This window comes from Wasmannia auropunctata, unplaced genomic scaffold (genome assembly GCF_000956235.1).
Source record: "Wasmannia auropunctata unplaced genomic scaffold, wasmannia.A_1.0 LD336043.1, whole genome shotgun sequence".
Lineage (NCBI taxonomy): Eukaryota > Metazoa > Arthropoda > Insecta > Hymenoptera > Formicidae > Wasmannia > Wasmannia auropunctata.
In genome coordinates, this window is record NW_012026847.1 from 620,271 (window position 1) to 646,053 (window position 25,783).

Consider the following 25,783-nt stretch of genomic DNA (forward strand, 5'->3'; position numbering starts at 1 on the left):
TGGGGGNGGGGGGGGGGAGTTTCCGAGAGAGAAAGCGCACCCTCTTTCTGAATAAATCGTTTTTCGACGCGTTTCGAATACAGTTTTCCAAGAGCCCGGATCCCTTCGATCGTAACGGTCCTCGTCGTCGCTGGGGCAGAAGGGCAGTAAAGGAAATCTGTTTCGCCTTTCCGGACGGCCGGCTGCGCCTTGGTACGCGACTTGTTTCTCCGAGTTCCGCAATATTTCCACGAGAAGTTTCTCGCCCCGAGCACGCATGACGTATCGTTATGAATCAGAGCCCTTCGGGACAGTTTCATTCGCTTACATCATTACTAAAGACGGTTCAATATTACGGTCGGGATTCAGAAGTTATTGGACAGTTTTAATCCTTTCGCTGTAAAGCGTTTAAAAGTCAACAATAGCGAGTTAGGTCATTGGAATGCAGGTGACTGTATTATAAGATTATTAATGTTATAAGAAAAATTGAATGTGAGAGAATAATTAATTTCTTCGTTAAAAAATTTAGGAAAATTTGTAAAAAAACATTAGGAATAATTTGTTGCATTAAGACTTATTAAATACCTCAATAAATTCATTAAATGTCAAAAAATCAATAAAATAGCGAGTTAAAGCATTAAATAGTGTGATATAATCATGTTATCAAATTATTAAGGTTAGAAAAATTTTTTTATAATAAAATAATTAATTTTTCAGAAAAAGTTTACACTAAAGCTAATGGTAAGACTATTTTAAATGTCTTGATAAATTCTTTAGTCATCATAAAACCAACAATATCGAGTTAAATGATAAGAATGCATGTGCCACAACCATATTATAAAATTATTAATGTGGTAAGAAACTGAATATGATAAAATACTTAATTTCATTTTAAAAAGCTATGCTAATGGAGAGAATTTTATTTGAAAATTTACCTTGAAAATAATGTTAATCGTAGGACAACATATATAGTATTTCGACGAATTTTATGTTTTTCACTATTTTTTTAAATATATACCACAACAAATTTATTGTAGTACACAGTAAAATTTGTCGAAATACTATGTTGTCCCACGATTAACAAAATTTTCAGGGTAAATTTTAAAAGGAAATTCTCTCCGTGTATCATTGTTTTAAATATCTCGTTCGTTCTTTAGAATATAATTAGTTGATGGGACATGTACGTGTAATTTGAATAGAATTATGCATATACTAGGAATAGAATTATGCATATATCTCTTTCTGGAACAAAGTAATTTTGTCCTTTACGGTTTAATAACGTCTTACGAGTTTCAGACGGTTTAATATCCTGAAACACTTTCATTTCATGGACTCTCCAGAGAGACAGTGACATCACGGTCATTGACACGAGTTCCCTACGGAACTCGCTTCAACGATACGAAATATAAAATTTGTATATATATGCATACAAATGTGACTCCCGGGAGAAATTGACGTTTATAATAATTCCAATTTAATTGCAATTCATCATATTGCTCGCGAATAGTTCGCGTCAGCTGAATGTAACGCCTGTCACACGAGAATGTAGAGTACATGTAGATAACTGATCAGGCAGGAATACATAACGTCGTCTAGTAATATTCGACGGATGATAACTCGGAGAGTATGTTTCACGTTAAAGTATCATACATCACTCAAAGTATTCTTATTTCTTCGTTCACTTTGCTACGTAAGAGTGCATTATAGAGACACGTCGCCGGCCGGCTTTTCCGAAAGTGTCAAGATTGATATATCGACTGGCGGGGAGACCTTCTCGGTGCCTGCACGGAATAAGGCAATGCATCCCCTCTCTCCCCCCCTCCTCCCTCCTCTCGATTCGCAGGACACCGAGTGTGTGTTCACGTGCAATATCGCGGGCCTTTTGGCGAGACGGAGAAGAGGAGGCGAAGGGAGAGCAGGAGAAAATTAACGAACCTTCGGATCGCGTATTAAAGTAGAAGGAGTCGGCCGTGTTCATTCGGAGTGGCGAAGGAGACCCCATCAGGTCTACGTGCCTTCTACACTCGCCGAAATAAGTGTTACTAGATCCTTACCACGGGCACGGGTAGACGAACGGCGCGGATATGAGAGCGACGTGAAAGGATTAACAAAAGTTCAACGTCGTGCCGTCATTTTGCTGCAGCGAGTGAATGAGACCGGAGGTAATGGGCAAATTATCGCTCACCGAAATCAGACGACGACGAGTAAGGGATCCCCCGAAGAAACGCTTCTTCGGGGGAGACATGATTGGTGCTTTCACGGGAACATATTTTTCATTTTCGTAAAAACAGTTTTCACGGTAATGTGCACGGGGACGGGAGGGAGGGGGATGCTCGTTTAGTCGCTAACTTTATTTCTCTGCCGGCGGGAAGTCTCGTCGAGGAAAACTTTTAATGTAAACTACACTCTTGATTTAATGCCGCGGATTTATCGCTTCTCCCTTTGAAAAATCAGCAGCATAGTTCCCAACTTGCTCCACTTACTCATCATATTCACAGTTGGATATTTTGTCGAAGATTTATTTTCTACTTTCGTTTTTTCTACTTTCGTTTCCATTTTTGCTAACATCCGGGCATCTGCATTATATTGCACTTGCATTAAAATGCAAGTTTTTAATTTGTTTAATTTTTTTACACTATTATAAGATTTAATTTTCACAAACTGTACATTTATCATTATCTTGGCACGTTTAACAATCGCCAAATTTAACGCGAGCCTCTTTCTCCGTCGGGAGATAATTCAGCGCAAGCGTTCCCATAACTTTTACGAGGGGGATAGGCTGCCGGATCTATTTCGTAGCGAGCAATTAAAGAAAACCGTCGTCTTATGTACCGGGTGGCTTCCGAGTGAATGGTGCTGGGCAATGGACCGTGGCCGACTTCCCCGTGGGGAAGGAAAACTTACGGCCATTTCGGGAATGACACGCCTTCCTTGCTCTGCCACTCGGCACTTTAACGGCGTCCGCCTTTTGTGGCTCAGGTACATGGCAAACCGCCAGTTCCGATCACGATGACCTTAAAGTCTATCTGCTATCATATAGAATTGTAACTCTGACATGAGATGCGATTAAACCAAATTAATTAATTGTTAAAAAATTCAGTTTGATAAAAATAACGCAGAAATTTATTACGAGTTGAATTGATTTAATTATTATTAATAGTATATAAATAAAAAATGTATTTTTTATCACTTTATTAAATTTATAAATTACATATAATAAAACGAAAGGGGACATAAAGATGAATATTTTTAGCAGTGAGATAATTTAAAAGAATTAATATATGTTAATATTTACCGGATAATTTAGTACAAAATAAATCGGGAGCAGAGAGAATGAATATACTAGTTACATTTATATCGATTTATAACATTTTGCTCTGCTACGGTGCGTCGTGATTGTTATTCATAGCTTTAGAAATCGTTTGATCGAAATCCAGGAAACAAGGTACGTAAACGGTAGTGTGGCAACGCTGATAGTTTATCGAGCTGCTATACTTTCTGTGCTATCGAGTCGATGTGGTATCGCGGTTATTGGTATTGTGAGTATTCCTATATCGACGACGGTTAGCAGCCAAATTGAGTATTAACAAACAATTCGTGTAATCGTTCACGGGGAACGATAGTCGGCTTAGTGGTGAATAGTCTGAACTTCGGATGATTTTTCAAACTAGAGCCATAGTTCCATAGCACAGTCAAAAACATGACATTCTCTGCCGTATAGAGATTTTAATTTGAGATTGTTGAAATAAAAAAAATAAAAATTGTGATTTTTATTTCTCACTATAAAATTGTAATAACAAACATCGATAATGTTAGGAATAAACAATAAATTGATATAGAAGAAGATTATTAAATTAATCGAAAGATTTTATGATAGTCCTTATGATGAAATTATCTTAAATTATCTCGTCAACATTGCAAGTAATATTTATATTATAATATTTGTTTCTGAAATTACTTCTCTAATCTTTTATACGTTTATCAAGAAACTTATTTCATATTCTTTTTTTGAAGTAAATCGATCGCGTCTTGAACAGTGATTTTTCATCTTAAAACACAGTAAAGAGAGATTTGTGTATGCGTGCTGTGCAATCAAGAAAGCGCGGAATGCAAAACGCGCGACAAGCATCCCCTATCTCGCGACGCATTTTCTATTCGACTTTCCTTCCATTCAATTCATCTCTGCACTTTTTTTGCGTTTTTTTTCCCGTTCATTTTGCTTTTACACGATAAAAGCTGCGCGTCTCAGGAACGTTTTGTTTCTTCTCTATTATCCTCCACCCTCTTCCTTATCTTCGCGAGACCGATACGTGAGAGAAATATATAAAACAATAACGCATGGTGAGAATTATCACAACCTTTTCACCCGTTGTGAGCGGGAAAAGGTGGAGGGAAACGGGCAAGGAATATTCTCGATTCTCTTGTTTGGCTCGCCGCGCCGTTCGGTTGATATGCATACGGCCGATTAAAATGAATACTATTCGAGAAAATCCTCTGTTCACCACCCGAGGATCATATAAAGTGATTCAAAATTTATTTATATTAATGAATAAATTGTTAGATATCAGTGTTATTTTCAATAAGAGAAAGAAGCTCTAAATTGAAGAGATGAAATACTTTTAATAATTTATACTAAATCAATTATTTGTCAGCTTTCATATATTTTAAAATATTATATAATTTCGTGTATTAAAATATTTATATTATTGATAATAATATAAATCTTTTATGACACAATAAAATGTAAAAGATACGCACTAAAAATGTTATATTGACATCATATTTTATTCTTAAAATTTTATTTATTGCTTGTTTTTATTTGCCAAATTGATTTATTAGATTATAAGAAGTGCCCATTTTTGTTAAGTAACACTCATAATTAATTTTGGCAAACAATTAATTATGGTCTTCTAGGATCAAATAACAATAAGTCAAATTAAGGATATAAGCAAAACTATAAATCTTATATTACTATTGAGAGACATAGATATATGCTGAGAGTAAAATTTTAAAATCATATATTTCTATTTGCAGTTTTCTTAATTCGTAAATATTTTGACATTTATGTATTGAAATTTATTGACATTTATTTATTTGAACGTTTAACGATTTTAAAAATAACGTTTAAAAATTTATTCAATTAAGCGTATTAATACATTATTTTTTAAAGAAATCTTTAAGAAAAAAGTGAACATAAACAAGTGTTATTGGTCCGTCAAAAAGGTCAACTTATTAAAAGGTGTACAGTAGATTCAAATAAAATTATTCCTATTAAACAGGCAAAACGTTTAATATGCTATAGCTACTAAATATAGGCATTAGAGGATTTTGTGCATTTTTAAGGATATATATACATTCTTTGAATCTATTCAGCGGCACAGGTGAATGCAGTCACTCTTCAGATTCAGAGAGCAACGGTAATAGATGATTATATATAATTATCGATATTATATATGTATAGTTATCTTTTGTATCAAAAAGTTTAAGCGAAAAATGGTACAAAATACTCAAGTTATTAAATTGATTGATTCAATAGAAAAAATAAAATGTGTGGCTGTGATTAGTACAAATCGATCGAAGTATATTAGAATAATATTCAAGTAAAAATATTAAAAATATTTTAGTCATAATATTATATCAAAAAAACGTTTGGATCTATTTAGTCCTATTTGTAGTTTTATAAAAATTGTGCATCTTTAATTTTTTGTTATCAAACACTGATGTTAAGCCTTTTTGTTTATATGCTTCAATTTATGGATGCGTTACAAATAAAATAATTTCGAAATATTTCTTCGTCAAAATAATCATCGCACCACTATACATACATTTGCCGCATTAATGCTAAATTATCAATATGCGTAATCGTATATTTTTAATATAGTGATAGTTAAAGGGTGATAATTACAAAGTAACTCTGAATCGCCGGGTCTACTATTTTCCTGTGCGCGGAAACAGTTTATACTCTGGTTAATGATTTATACGTATATGACGAGACACTCGGAATTATTTTGTTGTCATATGGGAGAAAATCGTTTTTACGTAGACACGGCGGACTGATATCGAATTATAATATATTTACGCGGCTGTATATTATCGGTTTCCTCTCATGCTTATGTGGTATTATATGCGTACGCCCGATCGATACGTTCATTGGCGTATTTATTATTTATTCCACAACGTTATTGTGGAATAAATATTCGGCTCTATTGCAAGTAACTATCAGATGTCACGGAAATAATTACGTTATTAAATAATTAGCGGCGTGACGGAACAGTTATCTAAAAGTTCTTTTTTTTTCTTTAAAGACATTCTCCGCGATAATAATCGTTTATCTGTCTGTACGATAATTTTTTTTAAACAGCTGTCTGAAATTTAATATGAGTCTCCATATTGAATATAATAAACTAGTAAATATGCTTTTAGTAACCATTTGGTCAACTCGACATTTAAGCATTATTAATTCACGTGCTAATGGAAAAAAGAGCTCTCCGATATTTATAACATTAATATTTAACACGCTTTTTAAATCGTATTGAAGGCTTTTGTGTATAGATATCGTACACTATAACAGCGGACATAAATCAATAGAGAGAGGAGCCAGGTTATTCATTTACGAACGTATTCATTTATAACACCCGGCGAGAAGAAGTAGCTCTATTCCAGTTTTAAGCTTGGTTAAGTGTTAAATATTCCACCGCAAGTTGCCTCAATTATTGCATTAGGGCGTAAGCTTAATTAAATATTCCATTGCATACAGTTAGAAGTAACAAAGGTAAACCTTTACCCGGCGACACTCCCCTTTTCGTCGGCGGCACTCGCGTAAGATCCAGACGTCGAAAACTTTAAATAATTACCGGGCGGGGATTATCAAGTTCCCTGGGGGAAACGCGAACTTGGAGGGTACCGCTACTCGACTTAAATCTCGAGCGAAGAACGCGCTCGCAGCATCCGGCACTGGCGTAACTAATGTCCTCGCAGACTGAAAAGAGGCAGAAAAAGATACAGGAGAGAAAGAAAAAAAGAAGGATAGAGAAAGGAAGAAAAAAGATATATATATAAAGATAAAGAAAAGGTAGGATTAAAGAATTAAAATTGCACCTACTTTGCATTATATTTCATCTTCTTAACGTGTATGTTATTGCACATTGTTAGAATTGAAATATAAAAGTGTTCAAAATTATAAAATTCTTTGCTCTGGATAGCAAGTGAAGGGACGCTTAATTCCTTTGCGAGTGGCATCTCTAAATGTCAATTACGCCACTGGTACGTCGAAAGAAAATGCAGAAAAAGGAAAAAAATGAAAAAAGGAAAAACGAGATGAGGAAGGAGAGAGGAAAGGATGGATGAAAAATTTACGAAGTCGAGATATAATTCTACAATATGAGTTAATTATTTAATAAGCTGGAAAATTAATTCCATCGCATCTTAATTAGTCTAGAGACCAGGGGAGAGTGGAAACGCCGCTGCACGGCGCGATCGTTAATTCAGCATTCATACGACTCGTCTAATGCGAGTTTTACATGGAATGCGCATCGCACGTACTCGAAACATTCGGCAATTCACGCTAATAAACGTCTTAATTTCCATGACTGTAAGATTCCCCAGGAGTGGCTCTCGCAACAGTGGTAGGAAATTAGATTTTATACCGTGCTTGAATCTGCGCGGCAAATTTTCGGATTTGCCGGTCTCAAACCCCGAAAATTTGAATCATAAACACATGTGAGGACGTGTTGATAGTTTAAAAATAATATCCGAAAAAGGTTTAACTAGCGATTGATGTAACCTGCAATCAATCGCTTAATTAGAAATTGTGTTGATACTTTTAAACTTTTTTTCACGGTGCGATGTAATTAGTGTGTGTTGATGGAATATTGGAAATCCACAATGCGAATAATCTGTTTACAAACATTTATATAAATTGTATATTCAGTCTATATCAATAAATTATAATATTTGCGTAATGTCCAACATCAGAGAGATATTTATAGAGCTAATCTCTAAAACACGAAGCAGAAAATACTCTATAGAACGAAACACTCTAATTAATTTTCGTCTCTTTCGACGATCTTTGACTATCGTTCCCATAAGTGCACCGTTTATTCTTCAAGAAAATAGTTTTTTATTAGTCCAATTTCGAGTCGCATTCTCCTGTGGAGACATATGACAAAAAAAGGCATATAACAAAAGTAGGGGGGGGGGAGGGAAGGACAGAAGGCCGGAATGGTGGTCAGCATGAAGTAGGAAGAGGAAATAATCCTGTCCTTCAATTTTACGGACCAGGTCGTCCACCCGTCCGTCCGTGAAGACGAAACCAAATTGCGGCCAATAGCAAGTCTCATCCCACTTCCTGAATATTACCGCCGAATCCTCCGCGCATCACTCTCAGCCGAGACAGGACAATTTCGACGTACCGTGCTTTCGAGCGTCGGCCGCACGACTGGGCTCCCGTCGATTCAGAGACGTTGGGAGGTCGACTCGGGCGAGTGGGCGCATCAGGCAAATGGAACGTGCGAGCGATTGCAATTTCCGTGCGGAATTCCATACGCGACGTGGCCTCCCCCCTTCCGCGTTCTCGTGTGGCCGTGCTCTGTCCTTAAACTCGATCACCGCCACAAAACGTTTCCCTATTTTCGTGGGGATGCCCTTGGCCGTTCTTTCGACGAATCCGCGGAGAGCGAAATGAATATATTCTACAGCATGATCGTCTTACCAGATTGCGTCGCAATACATTTTAGTATCGCGCGCAGAGTAAAACACTCGCGATTATTGCATATATGTCGTTTTCTGCAGGAAATAGCGACACTTCTCGTAGAGAATTCTATGCTCGCGATATTTTAATGGGATAATTTGCACGAGGTCCGCTTTATCTCCGTGCGACAAACTGGCTTCCGACTTCAAGAGGAGCGAGATGAGCGCATTAGTCAATAACTGCATTCATTGTGGCGTGCACTAATTCTGATTACGTGAGACTCTTCGTGCGTTTGGATCCGATTAGAATCATGATCTGTAAATCAGTCGAGTTACCGCGCGAGGATTATATAACGGATGTTATAGTACGTTGTCGCGACGATATACAATTTACTTATACCGTGCCGCGCCGCGCCACCACGTCATTAATTAATCTAAACGATTATACCTGGCCGTATTATTTGAAGCATCGAAATTAATTTAATTGCGGGAAACGCTGAACTCTCTATATCGTAGGAAAGCGGAAACGCTCGAGAAAGTTTCAGCCGCGCCCCAGAGATTAGAGCCGATTCGGTTTTGTCTTGGAAGAGACCCGCACTTCCCTTCTCGCCCCTTTAAAAAGGGGGTTTCAGACAAGTGGCTTTTAGAGCACGCAAGTTTCTTCAGAGAGAAGCTGGGCAAGTCTCTAACTGCGATTTAATTTCTGATGAAGACACAAAATAAGATATCATATTAACGAAATTATATGAAATGAGTATTGTATAAATGAAACGATGTATAATCGGTTCGAATACTTTAATTTTTCGAATACTTTATTGTTTATTTTTTTCGTAATTTTATGTAGGGTAACTCCGATATAATACGCCGCGCGAGGATTTATGCCGCAAAAGTCAGAAAAAATAGAAGAATTTTCTTGCAACCATTCTGTTACCTTTATGTTATATTTGTATTGTGTTATGATTTCAGTTTTTTACTGTTAATATTTATAAAATTATTGTAAGTTAAATCGATTTATCATTATAATAAATATAAGCGCAACCATAAGTAATTAATCTATATAAAATGATTATTGTAGGAAATATAAAAGGCTTCGTGATACATAAGTGTAGAGGAATTGTTGATAGAGTACAGCAAAATATAAGTGCTTAGCTCTTTAGATTATTTGAGTTATATTTTTTGAGTTATTCATTTCACCCGTGAATAGCCGTATAATCACTATACTCACCCATATTTTTATACGACAAAGATGCAAGGGTAAAGAATTTTTTTTCAATATAAAAAATTAATATTTTCGATTCCTAATATTTTTTTCATAGTGGTAGACAGTCTAAAGTTTTTACTGGTATGGTTCATTTAACTTAACCATAATACCTGATAAATTAAGTTTTTAATATGTGCGGCGTATATACCGAAATTACCATATGTCTTTTCTGTTAAATTGAGCGTCTCCAGAAATAATCTAATCCATTTATTTTTATTCCAAATAATTTCGTACAGAGGTAAAAGGAATTTTTTTCAAATTTTCCAAGCAGCAACAACTGAATGCGATGATAACATCAAAATGAAATTGTGACTTTTAATAATCATTTTGAAGCCATTTTAATGCCATTTTGATATCATCATGACTTTCTGTTCTGATTGTGAATGGCAGATGAGTATTTGTAATTTGTCTCTGAGATACCTCTTACGTCGTTTGCAACAGATCGGCGTTAAGTGGATAACATTAATTGGTTAGGAGTGGGGAAACACGAAAAGTTTCGGGTTCCTTCACGCGAGGATACTTCGACTAATTGGAAGATTACTTACCGTTCGCGTGCGCCGCAAGCAGGTCCCTCAGTTGTTGCTGGCCGGTGGTCAATTCCACGCAGCTGACCCTGACGCTGAACCTGGCGCCGGTCCTCTGCCGTTGCTCCGAAATTCCGCGGAAGAGCCACGCTATGGCGCAAGGAATTGCGCCCAGTGTATGGCCGGCCTCCGGTGTTCCCAGCATGGTATGAGACTTACCTAAATTACAGCGAAGAAATTTGTTAAACGTGGCGGATGCTCGTTGATTATGGGCAATGTAAACGTTGGGATCGTGTCGTCGGGGGCAAACGATATTCGGTGTTTAAACGTGCAATGTAAATGCAAATGGCGTAGATGAAAATTATTCACCGCAATTTGAATTAATTATAACTAGTTTACTGTCCGTTTATACTGCCTGCTTATTCATATTCTATGGAACTCGTAAAATTTAAATATATACGTATTTCCGAAATATTTTTTTTTGTTACTTTCTTACTCGTAGTTACTCTAAAATCCAAATGCAAATTAAAATCTGTCGCGATATAATAAAATAATTGCGGGTAACGCAACGAAAATCCGATGTCCACCCTCTCTTGTCGACAGAGACGATGACGGCTCAAAGCTAATATTTCGAATGATCCTTGCCAGACTGACAGATTTATTGACGTAGGGATCGAATTAACGCCCGTAACCGTGCCGCTGGTGCGACTGGTATGTGGACAAGCTTCATTGTTGATTGGCATAATCGCAATTTTCCCCCTCGTGTGTCGGGACGAATCAATTCACATGGATGAGTTCGAAAATCCTGTTTATGTATACGAATGGTGCGCGCGCGTGCGCGCACGCGAGCCGCGAACTGGGTGCAATAATTGCGTTGCCAGATTTGTGGTCGGGCTCGAGCGGGCCGCTTAATTTGTTTACTATTTAGTGGACGACAACGTAACGGCTAGAATGACAAATGGCGATTATGTTCGAAGTAGACGATGAAAACGGGCGAAAACGATCGATCGTCACCTCGCTCTTCTCGCGGACGGACGTGTACGGGCGCGAAATAAATATTAAAATTAATTCATTCGGACGACAATAAGGGAATACGACTCGCCCAGCGGAAAACGGGGCTCGGCTCTGTGTGTGCTTAACGGCGATTTCAGCACGAACTTGCGAAAACGGGCTTGTACCTACTGTGCGAAACTTTCAGCACGAAACTTTCGGCGAAATTGAAAGTCGAGCTCAAACGTTCCGCTGTTGACAGAGAAATAAAAGAGCTCTTATTAAAATCATAAAACAGTCTGATGAGAACGGAGAGACGACTTATGGCCGCGGGGAAGAGGGGAGGGGAGGGGCGGGTTGCGATACGGAGGACGAGAGATTGAAGCGAAAGGCGTAAGATCCTGCAGGCGGAGGGAAGCCCCCGTCGGCGATGGTGGAGTAATGGAAAAGCAGCAGCCGTCGTTGAATCTTAAACGTTATTTAATTGTCTTAATGTAAAACGGTGAATTATGTTGTTATTTAATTAGAAACGCGACGAGAGAAAGAGAGGGTCGGTCTCTATCTCGGTATAACGGACCGCGCGTTTGCGTTTCTCGCGGTGGAACTTTTCAACGGTTCCACTTCGGAGAGTTCGCGCTCCGCCGGCAAGATTCGAGCGGTCGAACCGCAAAAATTCCGCAAGAATTCATGCTATGCCGCCGCGAGATTCACGAGGTCGCTGACGACCGGGGTAGAAAAACGAAACCGGTAGCCGCTGCATTCTCAGACGATCGGTATAACACTCCCGCGTAAGGATACTTTGAAACGGATGCGAGTGATAATTAAAATTCCGCTCGAATATCTCGTTGTATGCGCAAAACGAGTGCCAATACACATCGCATGGTAGAAATTGCGTATATTTATCGTAATCTTACATATCGTTTCTCGTCATTTATAATATTTTTTAGAGGAATAGTGACTTTATACAGAGTGTACTCCCGGGTTAAATCGTCAAACTTAAAATGTGAATTTAGGACTTCAAAACAAACAAAATTTCTGTTTAGAAGTTTGCTTGCAAACACTTTGTTTAAGAGATGTTAACTTCTTAAGTTACAAAACTATAGGAATGAATAACGTCGAAATATTTCTTTGTAAAAAGTATATGAAGTGCCCGTTAATGACCTTCAATCATTAAAAAGAGAAAAGCAAGCATACGATGAAATTATGTACAATGTCAGTAATTCGTTCTTTCAGCGGTAGGCTAGACAATGTTGGTTTCATGGCTGGAGGCTATCATTTTAAACAATACATTTAATAATTACATTTTGATTATTGTAAAGCAGTAAGGAGGACAAACTTAGGTTATTCATATTCCTATAGTGTAACTAAAGAAATCAATATCTCTTAAAAGAATTAGCGTTTACGAGTAAACTTCTAGAGAAAAATTTTGATAGTTTTGAGGTCTTAAATTTATATTTTTAAGTTACGGCGCACTGTATATATAAATTCCAAGACGGATAGACAAAAATAATAAAAATAATTCAAAAGTATGAAACTACTGTTTATTCGTCCATCAGTAATAGTTACATTTAACAAACGTTTGAGAATTTTCGTAAATCAAATTCTGAGACTGCAAATAATTATTTCTAATTTAATTCCACATACTTTGATGTTTAATAGGCTTGTAAGTCATGCAATTAATTATAAATAAATAAATAAATTATGTCGCTTTGATACAAAAATGAAAAATATATACTTATATGGATTGCATTTATATGCACGCGAGATTACGAAAAATCAAAGAAATTCTTTCTCCGTCCGTACAGAACCGAAACGAGAGAGGAGTGTCACGCGCGGTTCCTTTGACTGAATCGCTTACCAAAGTTATTATTGTCAAAGCTCCGTGTTTTTGCGAGAGGGATGAGAGAGGGAAGTCTCGGTGCATCAAGCACGCGTGCTTCTTCCCCCTCGCCCGTCGTTGCATAATCCACTTTCACGGTCCTTCCGCGATCTCAAAGGCTTCGGCGGGGTGTCCGCAGTCATGGGGTCCACGCGCGCGCGGGGGTAATTAGGAACGCGCTACAAAGTGCAAACGGGCCCATTGTCGCTATATCTATATATATGTGGCTGTATGTACATACGTATCTCTCCGTTCGCCCTCTGTCCCTCCGTAAGAGACGAGTTCTGTTGCTTTGAACGCGCAAATCTCTCTCTCTCATCCCCTCGCCTGTCTCTCTCGACACCCTCTTGCCTATCTCTCTTCCTCTCCATTTTCCCTCTCTCACGGCTTCTCCGCACGCTTATTGCACGCGATTTTTCAGACCGCGAATAGCAGACGTGCGCGCGAAAACGCAGTTGGTTTTCCATCGGCGATTGCTTCGCAATAAAAAAGATGTGTGCTGGTCGTCATTTTAAAAATTGCCGTGGGCTGGCTGGATTGCCTCTGTCGTGCGTATATGGCATGCTTTCGTCTTTTCGTCTCGCAGATCCGATACAGATTTACTTCTTCCTCCTGGTTTCTATCCCACCTTCCTTATCCCTTTACTATTCTAACCGCGGTCGCTCTTCCTTTTTCGTTTTCCTTTTTCGCGTCGGAAAACGATGGTGTAAAGAGGTGAGAGAGAGAGAGAGAGAGAGAGAGAGAGAGAGAGAGATGTAAAAGAAGAGAGAAAGAGAATAAGAGGAATTGGAATAGCGGGGAAAACGGTGGAGAGCGCGGGGGGAGGGGGATGCGAGAGAAACGTTCGCGTAGCGATGATCAAAAGCAGTTTGCTTTTGCGGACTTGCTTGAAGTACCTTCGAAAAAGAGAGGGAAGACGCTGCGCTGGAGTTCGTTTGGCTTCCTTTTACGCGGCTCTTTGTCTACGGCCGTTAGGCTCTTATCTTTCCGACGCGCGCCTCCTCTTATTTTATTTTCGTCTCTATCGATTCCCCTTTCCCGCGCCGCGAGAAATCCCGCTTGACTGCGCGAACTTTGGCATTGAAAGTCGACAATTTCTCAATGCGCGCCGCGGAATTATGAAACCGTATCGGTCCAAGAACGAGCGCGAAGCCAGCTAATGGCTGCGCTTCGGGAATCGTAAGCATTATATGCGACGATGAAGTAAATTTTAGAAATAGCATCTCTCTCCGCGCACTATCATTTTATTCATGTGAATCTAGAATAATGAATAATTATCAAGGAGAACTATTTAATAATTTATATGTAGAATAATTTAACTTTCGTTAATATTTCACAATCTCGTCTGGCTCGTTCAATTAATATTATACACTGTATCCAAATAGATTTCCATTTATCTGTTTATATGTTACATATAAAAATTCCTTCAGAAAGATATATGAAAATATGATGCTGAAAATATGATATATGAAAACATAAAAAAAAACTCAGTAAGAAATATTCCATAAATCTAATTGGTTCTGATGCCGACTGTAAAAGCAAAAGTTTATCGCGCTTAACTGAACTTTATTTTAGTTTATCGATGTCAAAAATAAATTTTTATATTATTATTATTTATAAACGTCTACGATTATAATTGTAAAAAGAATTTATCGTTATGGATTATTGTTATATGTTGATGAGTGTTATTATTTTTATTACAAATATCACATATAAAATTATAAATTGTAAAAATAATCGAGACAGTAAATTGTAAAAATAAATTATATAAATGAGATATTTTAAATTAGATAAGATATTTAGAAAATACCTATTTCCCCACTACTATGTATATGAATTCTTAAATATTTAAGAATTAAAAGAAAATAGTACCTACATATTCACAAATTTTATAAAAATCTGAAATATGCATTTAAATATGAATTTAAATATATATTTAAATATGTAATATTTGAAATGAATATTTCAATTATAACAGTCTCCTTGAAAACATACATTTTATGCAAGATGTTCTCCCTAAATCCATTAGTCTGGAAGTCGTTTTCACGCAGAAAAAGCACGATGACGGGCTGCGGACAGTCTCTTGGGCTGCGCTGTGTTAAAATACGAAAGGTACGAGAGGGAGAAAGTGTGTCCCAGTGGCATACATTATCGCCATTCCTTCCGGTGTCGCCTCCTCACTCCTCATTCCTCTCTATTCCTCTTTGTCCTCGGATTCCTTCTCTTTTCTCACTCTCTTTCATCGCCGACATTACCACCCGAGGATTCTCTCTTCCGCGCACTTTCCACGCATAATCGTGCATTTGCATGCAAACTCGATATCACTACTTAAAATGTAAAACAACTCTGCGCCTTTGCCGGGCGCCTACCTTGCGGCAGCACGACGAAGAGAAGTCGAGTGAACGAAGGAAGGAATGCCTAAATAAAGAATTTTCGCGACATTTCCCTCAAGAGAGAATATCGTATATCAGTACGCCTGTGTATTTTATTTTTCGATCAATTTGCGCGCAAAACAGTATTGAATATTTACCTGTTTACCAGTTTAAAATTTTGATTTAAGCAAGTCTAGTCCGTGTTAATTATTTCTTTCCTATCCATTGTAAGATATTGTATATTTTTGATCTTTGTAAAAACATAATACAGATATATTTTAATATTATATGTACAATTTTACAAATCGACGTTTTGTTTATATTCATAACGTAGTTATGGATATTTTTTGTTCTAAATATAATCCAAATGTTGTCTAATTGTCACGTTGTACTCTCGAAGAAATATCACGACAGTATCAAGTAATACAGAACGTAATATGATAATGGGATATATGATAATGAGATATATTATATTTGACAAACAGATAAAGATTATAGTCAAACTCACAAACATTTGGAATATCCACATTTCGAATAATTATTATTTGATTCGTCTCGATTTTACACAGTTGTGATGCGCGAATAAAATTTCATCTTACGTGAAATAGGATAGCTTGCGAAATAAAAAATGAGGAAGATCGCAGGACATTGTTTTAACGGAGTTTAAAATAAGCATTGTTTCTTGAAAGGTGATATTTTAGAAAAGCCCCGAGCATCTTTACGAACGTATCTTCTTGAAAAATACAAGTTTGTAGATTAAATAATACATTTTACCTTTATTCGTGACAGATGAGAGAAAAATAAAATAATGAAGACATTAAAAGTGATAAAAATTAATATGATAATAATAATTAAGTATATAAAATTAGAAAGAAGTATTACATTTATTGCGAATTATTCCTGAACTTACCCAGACCAGCGTGTCCGAAACAAAATAGGCAGCCATCCGTTCCATTGATGACCGCGTGAATTACATCTGTAAGAGCGCTCGAACAGATCTCGGTCTGAAAAAAGGAATATAACGAACGCTTAATGTATACTGCTTTCCTGATTGCTATTACTAAACACTAATTAAAATATTGTTTTGATTTTTGATCAGCTTAATGACCGATATCATAAATTGATTCTAACAATTACTAATTGCAGTCAGTGGCACAAGAGCGTGTTATTCATAATTCTGTTAATAGATATCGTATGAGTCAAATTTTGATATTTTCAATACATTAGGCTAAAATGCTTTGAAAGTTAGATTTCAGTTCGGTTTAGTTATTGTTATAACTGGATAAAACACAATAAATACCTACATAAAATGGCATTTTTACAAAACACTGATTTTCACAATCTCTTCATGTTAACGCAATTGAAAATGTATGAATTGCTATAAAATCTAGATGCAGAAAAAGCGTGTCTTCACTCTGAAGAAATTATTTGATCAATTACGTTCGATTTGGAAGTCATGATCTGGAGTTTCCGAGATTTTTATAAAAAAAACCTTGATAAAAATGCCTCTATATTTTCAAGCCTTAATCGACAACGGAGGGAACTAGATGACGTATTAAATATAAATGCAGCGAAGCGTATATAATATACTTCAAAACCATATAATTGTTTTTCAAAAATATTTTCCTTCTCAAGAGAAACAGATAGCACGCTCTTGTGCCACTGATTGTATTTGCGTTTTCAATACAGCTTTAGGGCAGCCGAACGAACGCGATTTTAATTACGTCTGTCTCGCAATAATACTGCGACGAGAGAAAGAGGTGGTATAACGTCAAGCTTTTGCAGGACAGGACGAAGGGCTCGGGTTTCTCGTAAAGTGCTTAAGAAAGCGCGTCGGCGGGCCGGGTTTAATAAACGCGTGTAACATCTCCAGAGCGAAAAGCGAGGAGAAAGACGCAGGCGGGGGAGAAAGGGAGGGGTCGCGAGATTATGGAAGGTGGTCCCTTTGTTTGCTCTTAATGTATTCATAGACTGGAAAAGACTTTTCCTGCGTCGGGAAACAATGCCTGGGTCCGGCCGAAGCACCAGGGTCACACTTTAAAAAGGGCTCGGTCCATTGTTAAACGGTCGCAGCAGCCGGCCGTCGATTGATGTCGAGATATCGAGTATCGATGAGAATTGAGGGAACGGGAGAAATGAAGGTGGCGGGAAAAATCGGAGGGTCGTTCGTTCGGCGGGCGAGGGACGGGGAAGGGGGCGGGTTTCACGAATTTCCTGCGGAAGCTGCGGAGGATCCCGAATTGAGCCTGCGGCTGATGTGTCGCGAGCGATCGATATATAGAAAACGTCGCCAGGATCGGCTGTCCTTCTTCCGACTTTGAAATACGCGCATAACAAGCGGAGGACTCGGACGCGACGAAAGAGATGGAAAAAAAAACGGGTCGTGCGTTATGAGAGGAGGTTCCGCGGTTTACGGAGAAAATCGGGAGGAAGATGAGGACGTGTCGATGCCTCGGCGAAACAAGATTGAAATCTTCGTGGACGAGAATCGGATGAGCCCGAGATGGAAAAAGGGGCGGACGAGAGGCTCGTGGAAAGAGAAAACGCAGGGGAGGAAAGCGAGGAATGTATCGAGGGGTTGGAGAGAGAGAAAGTGAACGGAAAGGCGGTCGGAGTGGAGAGTCGAGGTAAGAAGCGAGACGCCTGTTGCCGAAGGACGGAGAAAGAGGCCGATCGTTTTCTCCCTTCCCTTTTTTTCTCTCCCGCGGCGGCAAAAAGGATAGGGAAATAAGGAGTCTAGTCCCTTTCCCAATATGGTAATACCAATCTGTCGTTGCTCGTTTCAAAGGGGCGGCACAGCGTGTAGCCGCAAACGAGTCTGTCGATACTACCGCAGATTTACACCGACTCTCCTCGATACAGATTTGGATGAAGAAATGTATTTCTTACGCGGCGCTTTGATAAATAAATTTCTTATCTAAGACGCGGAGTCGCTTATTCATGCGGATAATCGCACGATAACTAAATTGAGCTTCGCTGAATCTCATTATCGATAAGATAACTGTCGTACTTATGTAATGATAATGGGATATTTATTGTTGTATATAATATTAATTATTTTAAGAATAAAATATTCGACTGTCTTTATTTTATCGCGTTCAATTATTTTAAGGTATAATTTAGAGTCGAGAATATTCAATTGGTAAATAGAAGATATTGAAATAAACGCGGTCGCTTTGGCTCGACGTGCGAATTTCGTGTACGAAACCAATATCGAAGCCGGCGATATCCGGGATATCCGACACTTACCACGGCAACAACAACGACATTCATAATTATAACGGGATCATCCCGAGGGACGTAACGCAAAGCAAACACATTTCGCAGATACCTGCACCCTCCGTCTCTCGCCGGAGATCTCTCGCCCTTGAACTCCCCGAACCGTCGCGTCGGCATGACGGTTAATGAAATACGTGACCGGAGCCACCGTCATAATCTCAAACACTTGATTCCGCGCCCGTGCGACGGGAGAAATTGCGGAAAGGGGGTCCCGCCGCGCGCGTTTCTGATGCGTGCGCGAGCGAGCAAGCGAGCGCCCATCGATGTCGAGCCTTTGAAAATTTTCACCGGCGCGAGGTCACCCTCTGTGATGTCCGCCCTCAGGGTAGACGCCAGCGTGTAATGCTGTTTAACTCTCTCTTTTTTTCTCTCTCTCTCTCTCTCTCCCTCTCTCGGATTTCCGTTAAAAATGAGTAACAATAGCAATTCACTTCCGCTTTGATGTCCTTTTAATAATCGAAATCCCCAGAATTGATACGAGGAGAATAACCGGAAATAGAATCGAATGAAAATTAGTTAATTGGTTGGTCGGTCCTTTGTGCCGATTGTCGTGAAATATTTTTTTCGGATTTGGAAATTCCTGCGCGATTCTTGCAAAATAAAATGAAAGCTAAGACAACGTAAAAATTACATGAAAGAAAATCTTCGGAGTCGGAAGTAACGTTTATAATATCTATATAGATTATGTTAATTTAGAGTTAATATAGCTTCCCAAGAATAATTTTTCCATCGCTCACGAAGTCCTCTACACAATTTCGGCAACCCCCCTGACAATTGAAAAAAAAATGGTTTGATGCGAACGTGACGTCTCAATCGCGCTCATCTCGCGGTGTTTATTTCCAGCAGGGTAGCGCGAATTAAAAGACACGCGCCGCGGTGTGACTTACAAGCGGCGTCGTGTCATCGTGCTCGTAGTCGTTTGAATTCGGCTTGCATGACGCGTTTCGGTAACGCAATATTGGCGCACCGGACTGGAATACCAATCGCGTGGAGGGTCGGATGTACCGCTCTCTCGCAAAGCCCACCTTCGGCCTGCGAGGAAGAATTCACGACGGAGAGACCTTCCTCCCACTTTTCCCGCTTTCGATTTCGCCATCTCCTCTCCGTTCTTCTCCCTTATTGCCACCCCCTTTCTTCCGATACCTCTTCACCCCCTTTTCCGAGCGCGAAATGTAAAACTCATGTCGAAAGTTCGGAAAGAAGCTGCGAGGAACGTTCCACCCTCACGACGCTGAAGTGGCGATGAACGAGGAGGGGTTCCCTTAATGGCTGGAAATAATCGAATGATCTTTTCTCTCCCTCGTCCGCGTCGTCGACGAATCTCTTAATTCGCAAGTTTTCCAGATGCCTCAACAGCAAACGTCTCGTGACGTAATCGAAGTGACATTACCGTGGACATTCCTCAACTTGCAAGCGGCGGCGCTTCCACGGCTCGTGAAATTCTTTTCCCTCGATGTTCTTGCGAAATACTTTTTATTGGCGATAAGGGCGCGCAGTATGGAAGTTATTCCTTTTACATTGTTTCTCGCCAATTTTCTATGTTAGGAATAAACGTAGTTAATTCAGGAAAAAATATTTCTTGATATAAAATCTGATTTGATTTTTCTCCAGCATAGAAGCAAGCAATTAATTATTCTGTTATTCAGATTTTAATTTGAAAAATTTTAATAGAGAAAATTAAAAATTACGAGAAGAAATGCCGAGCAATTAAAATCGATCAGAGGCGAAATTATTTCGCCTCTTTGATAAGAAATATTGTCTCGTTTATTTAAAACATCGCTGCAGGGAGAGCTGCTATTTAGCGCTGTGCTTTTGTAAAAGCATAAGCCAAAGCCTATCGCAGGCAAATTTACATAAGAGCATAGCGTACAAGCGTCTCCGGCCAATGAGGCTTCTGGTATAAGCTTTACAGTACAATGCAGCGGCTTACGTCGGGCGCTTCATTGGCCGACGCGTTTATATGCTACGACGATGTTCTTATGTAAATTAGCATGCGCAATGCCGCTGACGTATCAATATTAATATAACTATAGAAACAGTGGCAAAAGGCGACGTAACCTCATTAAGATATGCACAACGCCGAGACAGCACAATGCCAGCTTGGAATTAATATTTACTCACATTATAATAAAACGCAATATTAAATTCAGACCATATATCGCGCGCGAAAACAAGATCTAGCTAGAATGAGAGTCGAAATGTGTTTCTTCCTACACGGAAAGAACGATTTTGTTGAAAGGTCTAAAAATTTTGCTAAAAACAGATCTGAAAATAATTTTTTGTTGAATCATCAAAATAATTTGTTGGAATGTCAAAGCTGATAAGCATTGCTATAAAACGTTTTTATATTCTAGCAATCACTTTGACTTTCGCACAAAATTATTTTGATTATTGAACAAAAATTATTTTCAGATCTGGATTCAGCAAAATTGTTCTTTCCGTGTAAGTATAATTGCTTTTCTGATATTCATTACGAGACACTTTTCCAGATTCGTCTCGATGACGGCCATAAATAAATGCGCCATTAAGTGGCGTGCTTTTTCGAACAGCAGATAATTTTATCATCGCTTGTTTGTTCGCGGCCGTTCGATTCGCGCAATAACAAATGCGAGTCACGTAATCTTCTCCTTCTGGCGCGATCATGAACGTTAAAATGGAAAAAACGTGTTGAGCAGAAATTTTGCTGCCAATTGAAAAAAAGGACGCGATCAGCATTTTTATTCTCGGCAACGCTAGATCATCCATTGTCGGGCGTCATCGAACTTTTAACAATCGCGCCAATCACGTATATTCATTTTTGGCAATCACATTTTTTTAGGTTCTTCCTCATCGCAACGCATTTAACTTGTGCGGCTATGATTTTTTTTCCCTAATGTTTCCCTAATCAAAGATAATAACTACTTTAAATCAAGCTTTTAATAAATGTTTGTGATATTAAATAAATTACATTTAATAAATTTGAATAGATTTTCTAACTCCAGGTCCAAGAATTCTCTCGTTAGAATTATAGGAGTGAAGCTCAAGGCACTCCATATAATGAGCATGTTTGATTAGCTACATCGATCACATTTATACCTATTATTTAAACTCAATTACAGAAAGTGATAAGATAAATATTATTATTAGTTTATTAATTTGAATATTATTAGAAATTTACAAATAAATTGTTTTTCTTTTCCCTGACCGCGATTATTTCAAATAAATTGTCTTATGGTAATAATTTTTATGTGCCTTTATTTCATCGCAATACTCGTAAGTGTCGCAGTAAAGGGCTGCGAGATAGCAGGCAGTACATTTTTGTATGAGTAAGACGTAGTCGTATTTGCATGTAGATGCGCCAAGTCACGGAATATCTGCCACGATGTTGTTCGACGAAAACCGTATCAAAAACAAACAGTCCTGAGGGGATGCTTTTCGCCCTCGTATTCGCGCGACGAGACACGAATGGTTAGCGATTGTAGGCTAGGTACGATGAATGCCAGGGGATGGGGAAAGCAAAACGTGCGAAACACACGTTCACACACAGGAAATACCTCTCCTCCCCCTCTCCCGTTAGAATTTACGAGTCGGTAATTCCAAAAATTGCACAGCGTTTTCTGCTCGGCTGTGATTCATTTTAACCTATTTGTTTACAAATAATTTTCGCCGGCGATTGAAAAATAAATGTTAAGCAAACCTCGTGAAGGCTCAACGTGTTAATAGATTTTTAACTTATGATTAATGGCGAATAATACGATTTATAACTGTAAACAAATGCCTAATCAAATACTAATATAGATTCTATTGCGCATATCAAAATCAGATAAGTTTTACATTTTTTTTTTTGCTTTTTTGTGGTAAAATCAGACTGCATTGTTTAATCCAATGAAAACGGGCACGGTAAAATTATTTAATTTTATCGTGCTGCAGCAAGCCATTAAACCTGCAAGCTCAATGTGAAATGCAGTTGTTAATAATGAACTCGTGCCTGGTAAAAATCTCACCGAAATTGACAAATTTCCCGCAGCCGTTTGCCAAGCGGTGGCCGATAAATTCGGAGGAAGCCCGGTTGCGCAAATAAGCGAAATCCGTTCGGCGGTCCGCCGCGCCGCGCCCGCGCTCGAAGGGTGATCGCATTTACATCGTGGAATTTTCGACTCGTCGCTGCTGGCGCGCGGCGTGATAACTCCCGGGATAACAACTCGGGAAAACTTTTCATCCACCTCCGGCGGATCTGCAGAACGGTAGCGTGGTAGCGGCGGAGAAGTGCGAGGCTGGCGAACGGGGAAGAAAGGGTGCCGGAGCGTCGGATCGGCTCGCGCGAGCTCGCCCTTCCACCGCGCGCGATGTCGTGAAATATGTCGCGATTTACACGGGAGATTGGCGTCATTGGCGCCTAGGGAGCGAACGAGCGAGAGCTCCGCTCCCTCCCCTACTCTTTCCTCCTTTTCTAGCGTTATCCCCTGGTCTACCGAATTTCCACCCCTCCGCGCCTGCCCTCGATCGTGTCATCCTCTCTAACCCCTGCGCGGGGGCAGGAGTGGCTGCTTGCCGGATCAAAAAAGCATTCGGGAAATCCCAGTGTCTGCCTGAGCGATGCAAAATCGAAACGATGAGACTCCTCCCCGCCGCATTTCTCTTTGCCCTTCAAATTTGTCCATTTTTTTTTCTTTTTTTCTCTTTTTTTGTCGCCCATTCTATCACCCATGATATCCGATTTCCTAAAAAATCGGTTCGTTTCATCGTTTTACGAAAAACTCTCATCTAACAATCCATTAACCCAGTGGTTATATGATATTCTTTTTATATAATTCGAATTTAACTTACACTTTAATTACCGAAATCAAAGATAAGCTTGATTTTTATTAAAGAACAACCATTTCAAATTGACCGAAGAATTTCTCTGACTGAAAATAAGATTAAAAGAACTAAATCTCAAGCAGTTCATTCAAAAGATATCTTTTGTTGCTACAAATTCTAGTTTCATGCATTGTTATTCGATGCACATCGTAACTATAATTGTAAGTTTATTCCGCAAGGACGGAAGTGACCATAGTTTGCCATAGTCTGTCACGGAGCGAGTGTCTATAGGTGCAGCGAGGTGCAACGACTGTCCGCTCGTCCTCGCCGCCGTTCGGCTGGCACCTGTCAAACTTCATCAGCATTGCTTAACACTCGGTCGCGCTACGGGCGCAAATTAATCCCGCTGTAATATGGAAATACGTCATTCGAGAGGATACGACGGATAACTGGCCGGACAGTACGGGACTAAGGGGTAAGGAGGCGCAGAGTAGAACACGAGGGCAGGATACCTTGGCCACGGAACCGTATGATGGGTTTATAGATTATCGTGTATTTGCTCGAGGATGGTAGATACGCTGACGATCATGCTTATTCGCGAATACAGGATATCTTCTGTATACATTTGCGGAAGAAAGTTTCAGATGCTGACGGTATAGATTTGGATATTCTTATAGAGAAAGAACGATTTTGCTGGAAGGTCTAAAAATTTAGCTGGATACAGATCTGAAAATAATTTTTTTGGTGTAATAATTAAAATAATTTCGTTGGAAGGTTAAACTGATTGCTAGAAAAACAGCAGTTTTACAGCAGTGCTCAGCATTTTTTATTCTAACAAAATTATTAACGTTTTACAGCAGTGCTCGACATTTTTGATTCTAACAAAATTATTTTGATGGACCAATAAAATTATTTTCAGATTTGTATCCAGCAAAATTTTTAGACCTTTTATAGCAAAATCGTTCTTTCCGTGTAATGTGATTTATATATTTGTGAGTTACAATTTATTTATAATTAATGTTCTACGAGGATTAACCGCAGAAAAACTTACAATTAAACCCAACCATGCATAATTTTAGAAGGAATTTGTTAATATTAATAAAAATATGCCGAGAACGAAATTTCATTGAGATACTCGCCTCCGTGCTTTCCGCACGTGCAGAATTTTTTGATCAAAATAAATAATACATTGTTACTCTATTGCTTTCAAACGCGGTTTCATAAGTAAGTTTTTTGTTCATTTAACATACTCCGAGGACATATAGTTGCAAAGCGAGAGATCCGACACTCGATCCCATGATTCGTTTTTGCGGGATAACCGAATTTCCACGGGAGCCAGGAAGCAAGGTATCGCAGGCTTATAGGTCTCACCGGGCGGCTCGTTCAATCAGCATATCCCGGCAAATGAGCAATAGATCGGTGACGTGCACACACATCGGCTGTGTGCGCAGCGTACACACACGAACGCAGGTATACGCACACGCGCGTAGGTAATCCACAGCGTGACTATTAGTCGTAAGTCAATAATAAAGCCCTTGTCCTGCCGCGGCTATAATGGCCGCGGTGAATTATTCTGGTCGGGATGCATTGTCCTGGCTGGGTCGCCGGCCGGCTTGGAATTGTCGGCGGGAGCCACGCACATGGCGATATACGCGGCCCCGCATATGTGCGCGCCGAATGCGTGGCTGTTTGCGCGTATGACGCGCATAATTGAGATGGATGTCGATTGATTCGCGGCCGGGTTTCGTTCGCGCGCGCGGCCTGCCTATTGGCAGCTCATTGTTAACACTCAAGTAGTAGGCTCAGTTTCCACGTGGTTTTAGCATATATTGTGCGACGCATGACGTTGGCTGTCTTATGGCGATAAAGATAAACTGCATATTTTAATAGATTATAATATTAAGGGGTCTCACCACCCCTGAGGCCTTAAAGTGATACCTTAGTTTGGAATTTTTTGTGGGTAAATAGATAACTTTATTTAAAAGCTGGTTATGGGACATTGTTGTACATAGGTATATATATTATATATATA

General features: G+C 39.0%; 1 protein-coding gene across 1 annotated transcript in view; it reads right to left on the reverse strand.

Moving 5' to 3' along the window:
- LOC105451832 (kinesin-like protein CG14535) overlaps window positions 1–25,783 on the reverse strand; it is a 169,809-nt gene that overhangs the window by 12,301 nt on the left and 131,725 nt on the right. The window contains exons 4-5 of the mRNA XM_011692521.1: window positions 16,604–16,697; window positions 10,474–10,671 (exon numbers count right to left, since the gene is read on the reverse strand). Of these exons, the coding sequence (XP_011690823.1) occupies window positions 10,474–10,671; window positions 16,604–16,697 (292 nt within the window). The remainder of the gene's footprint in view (window positions 1–10,473; window positions 10,672–16,603; window positions 16,698–25,783) is intronic.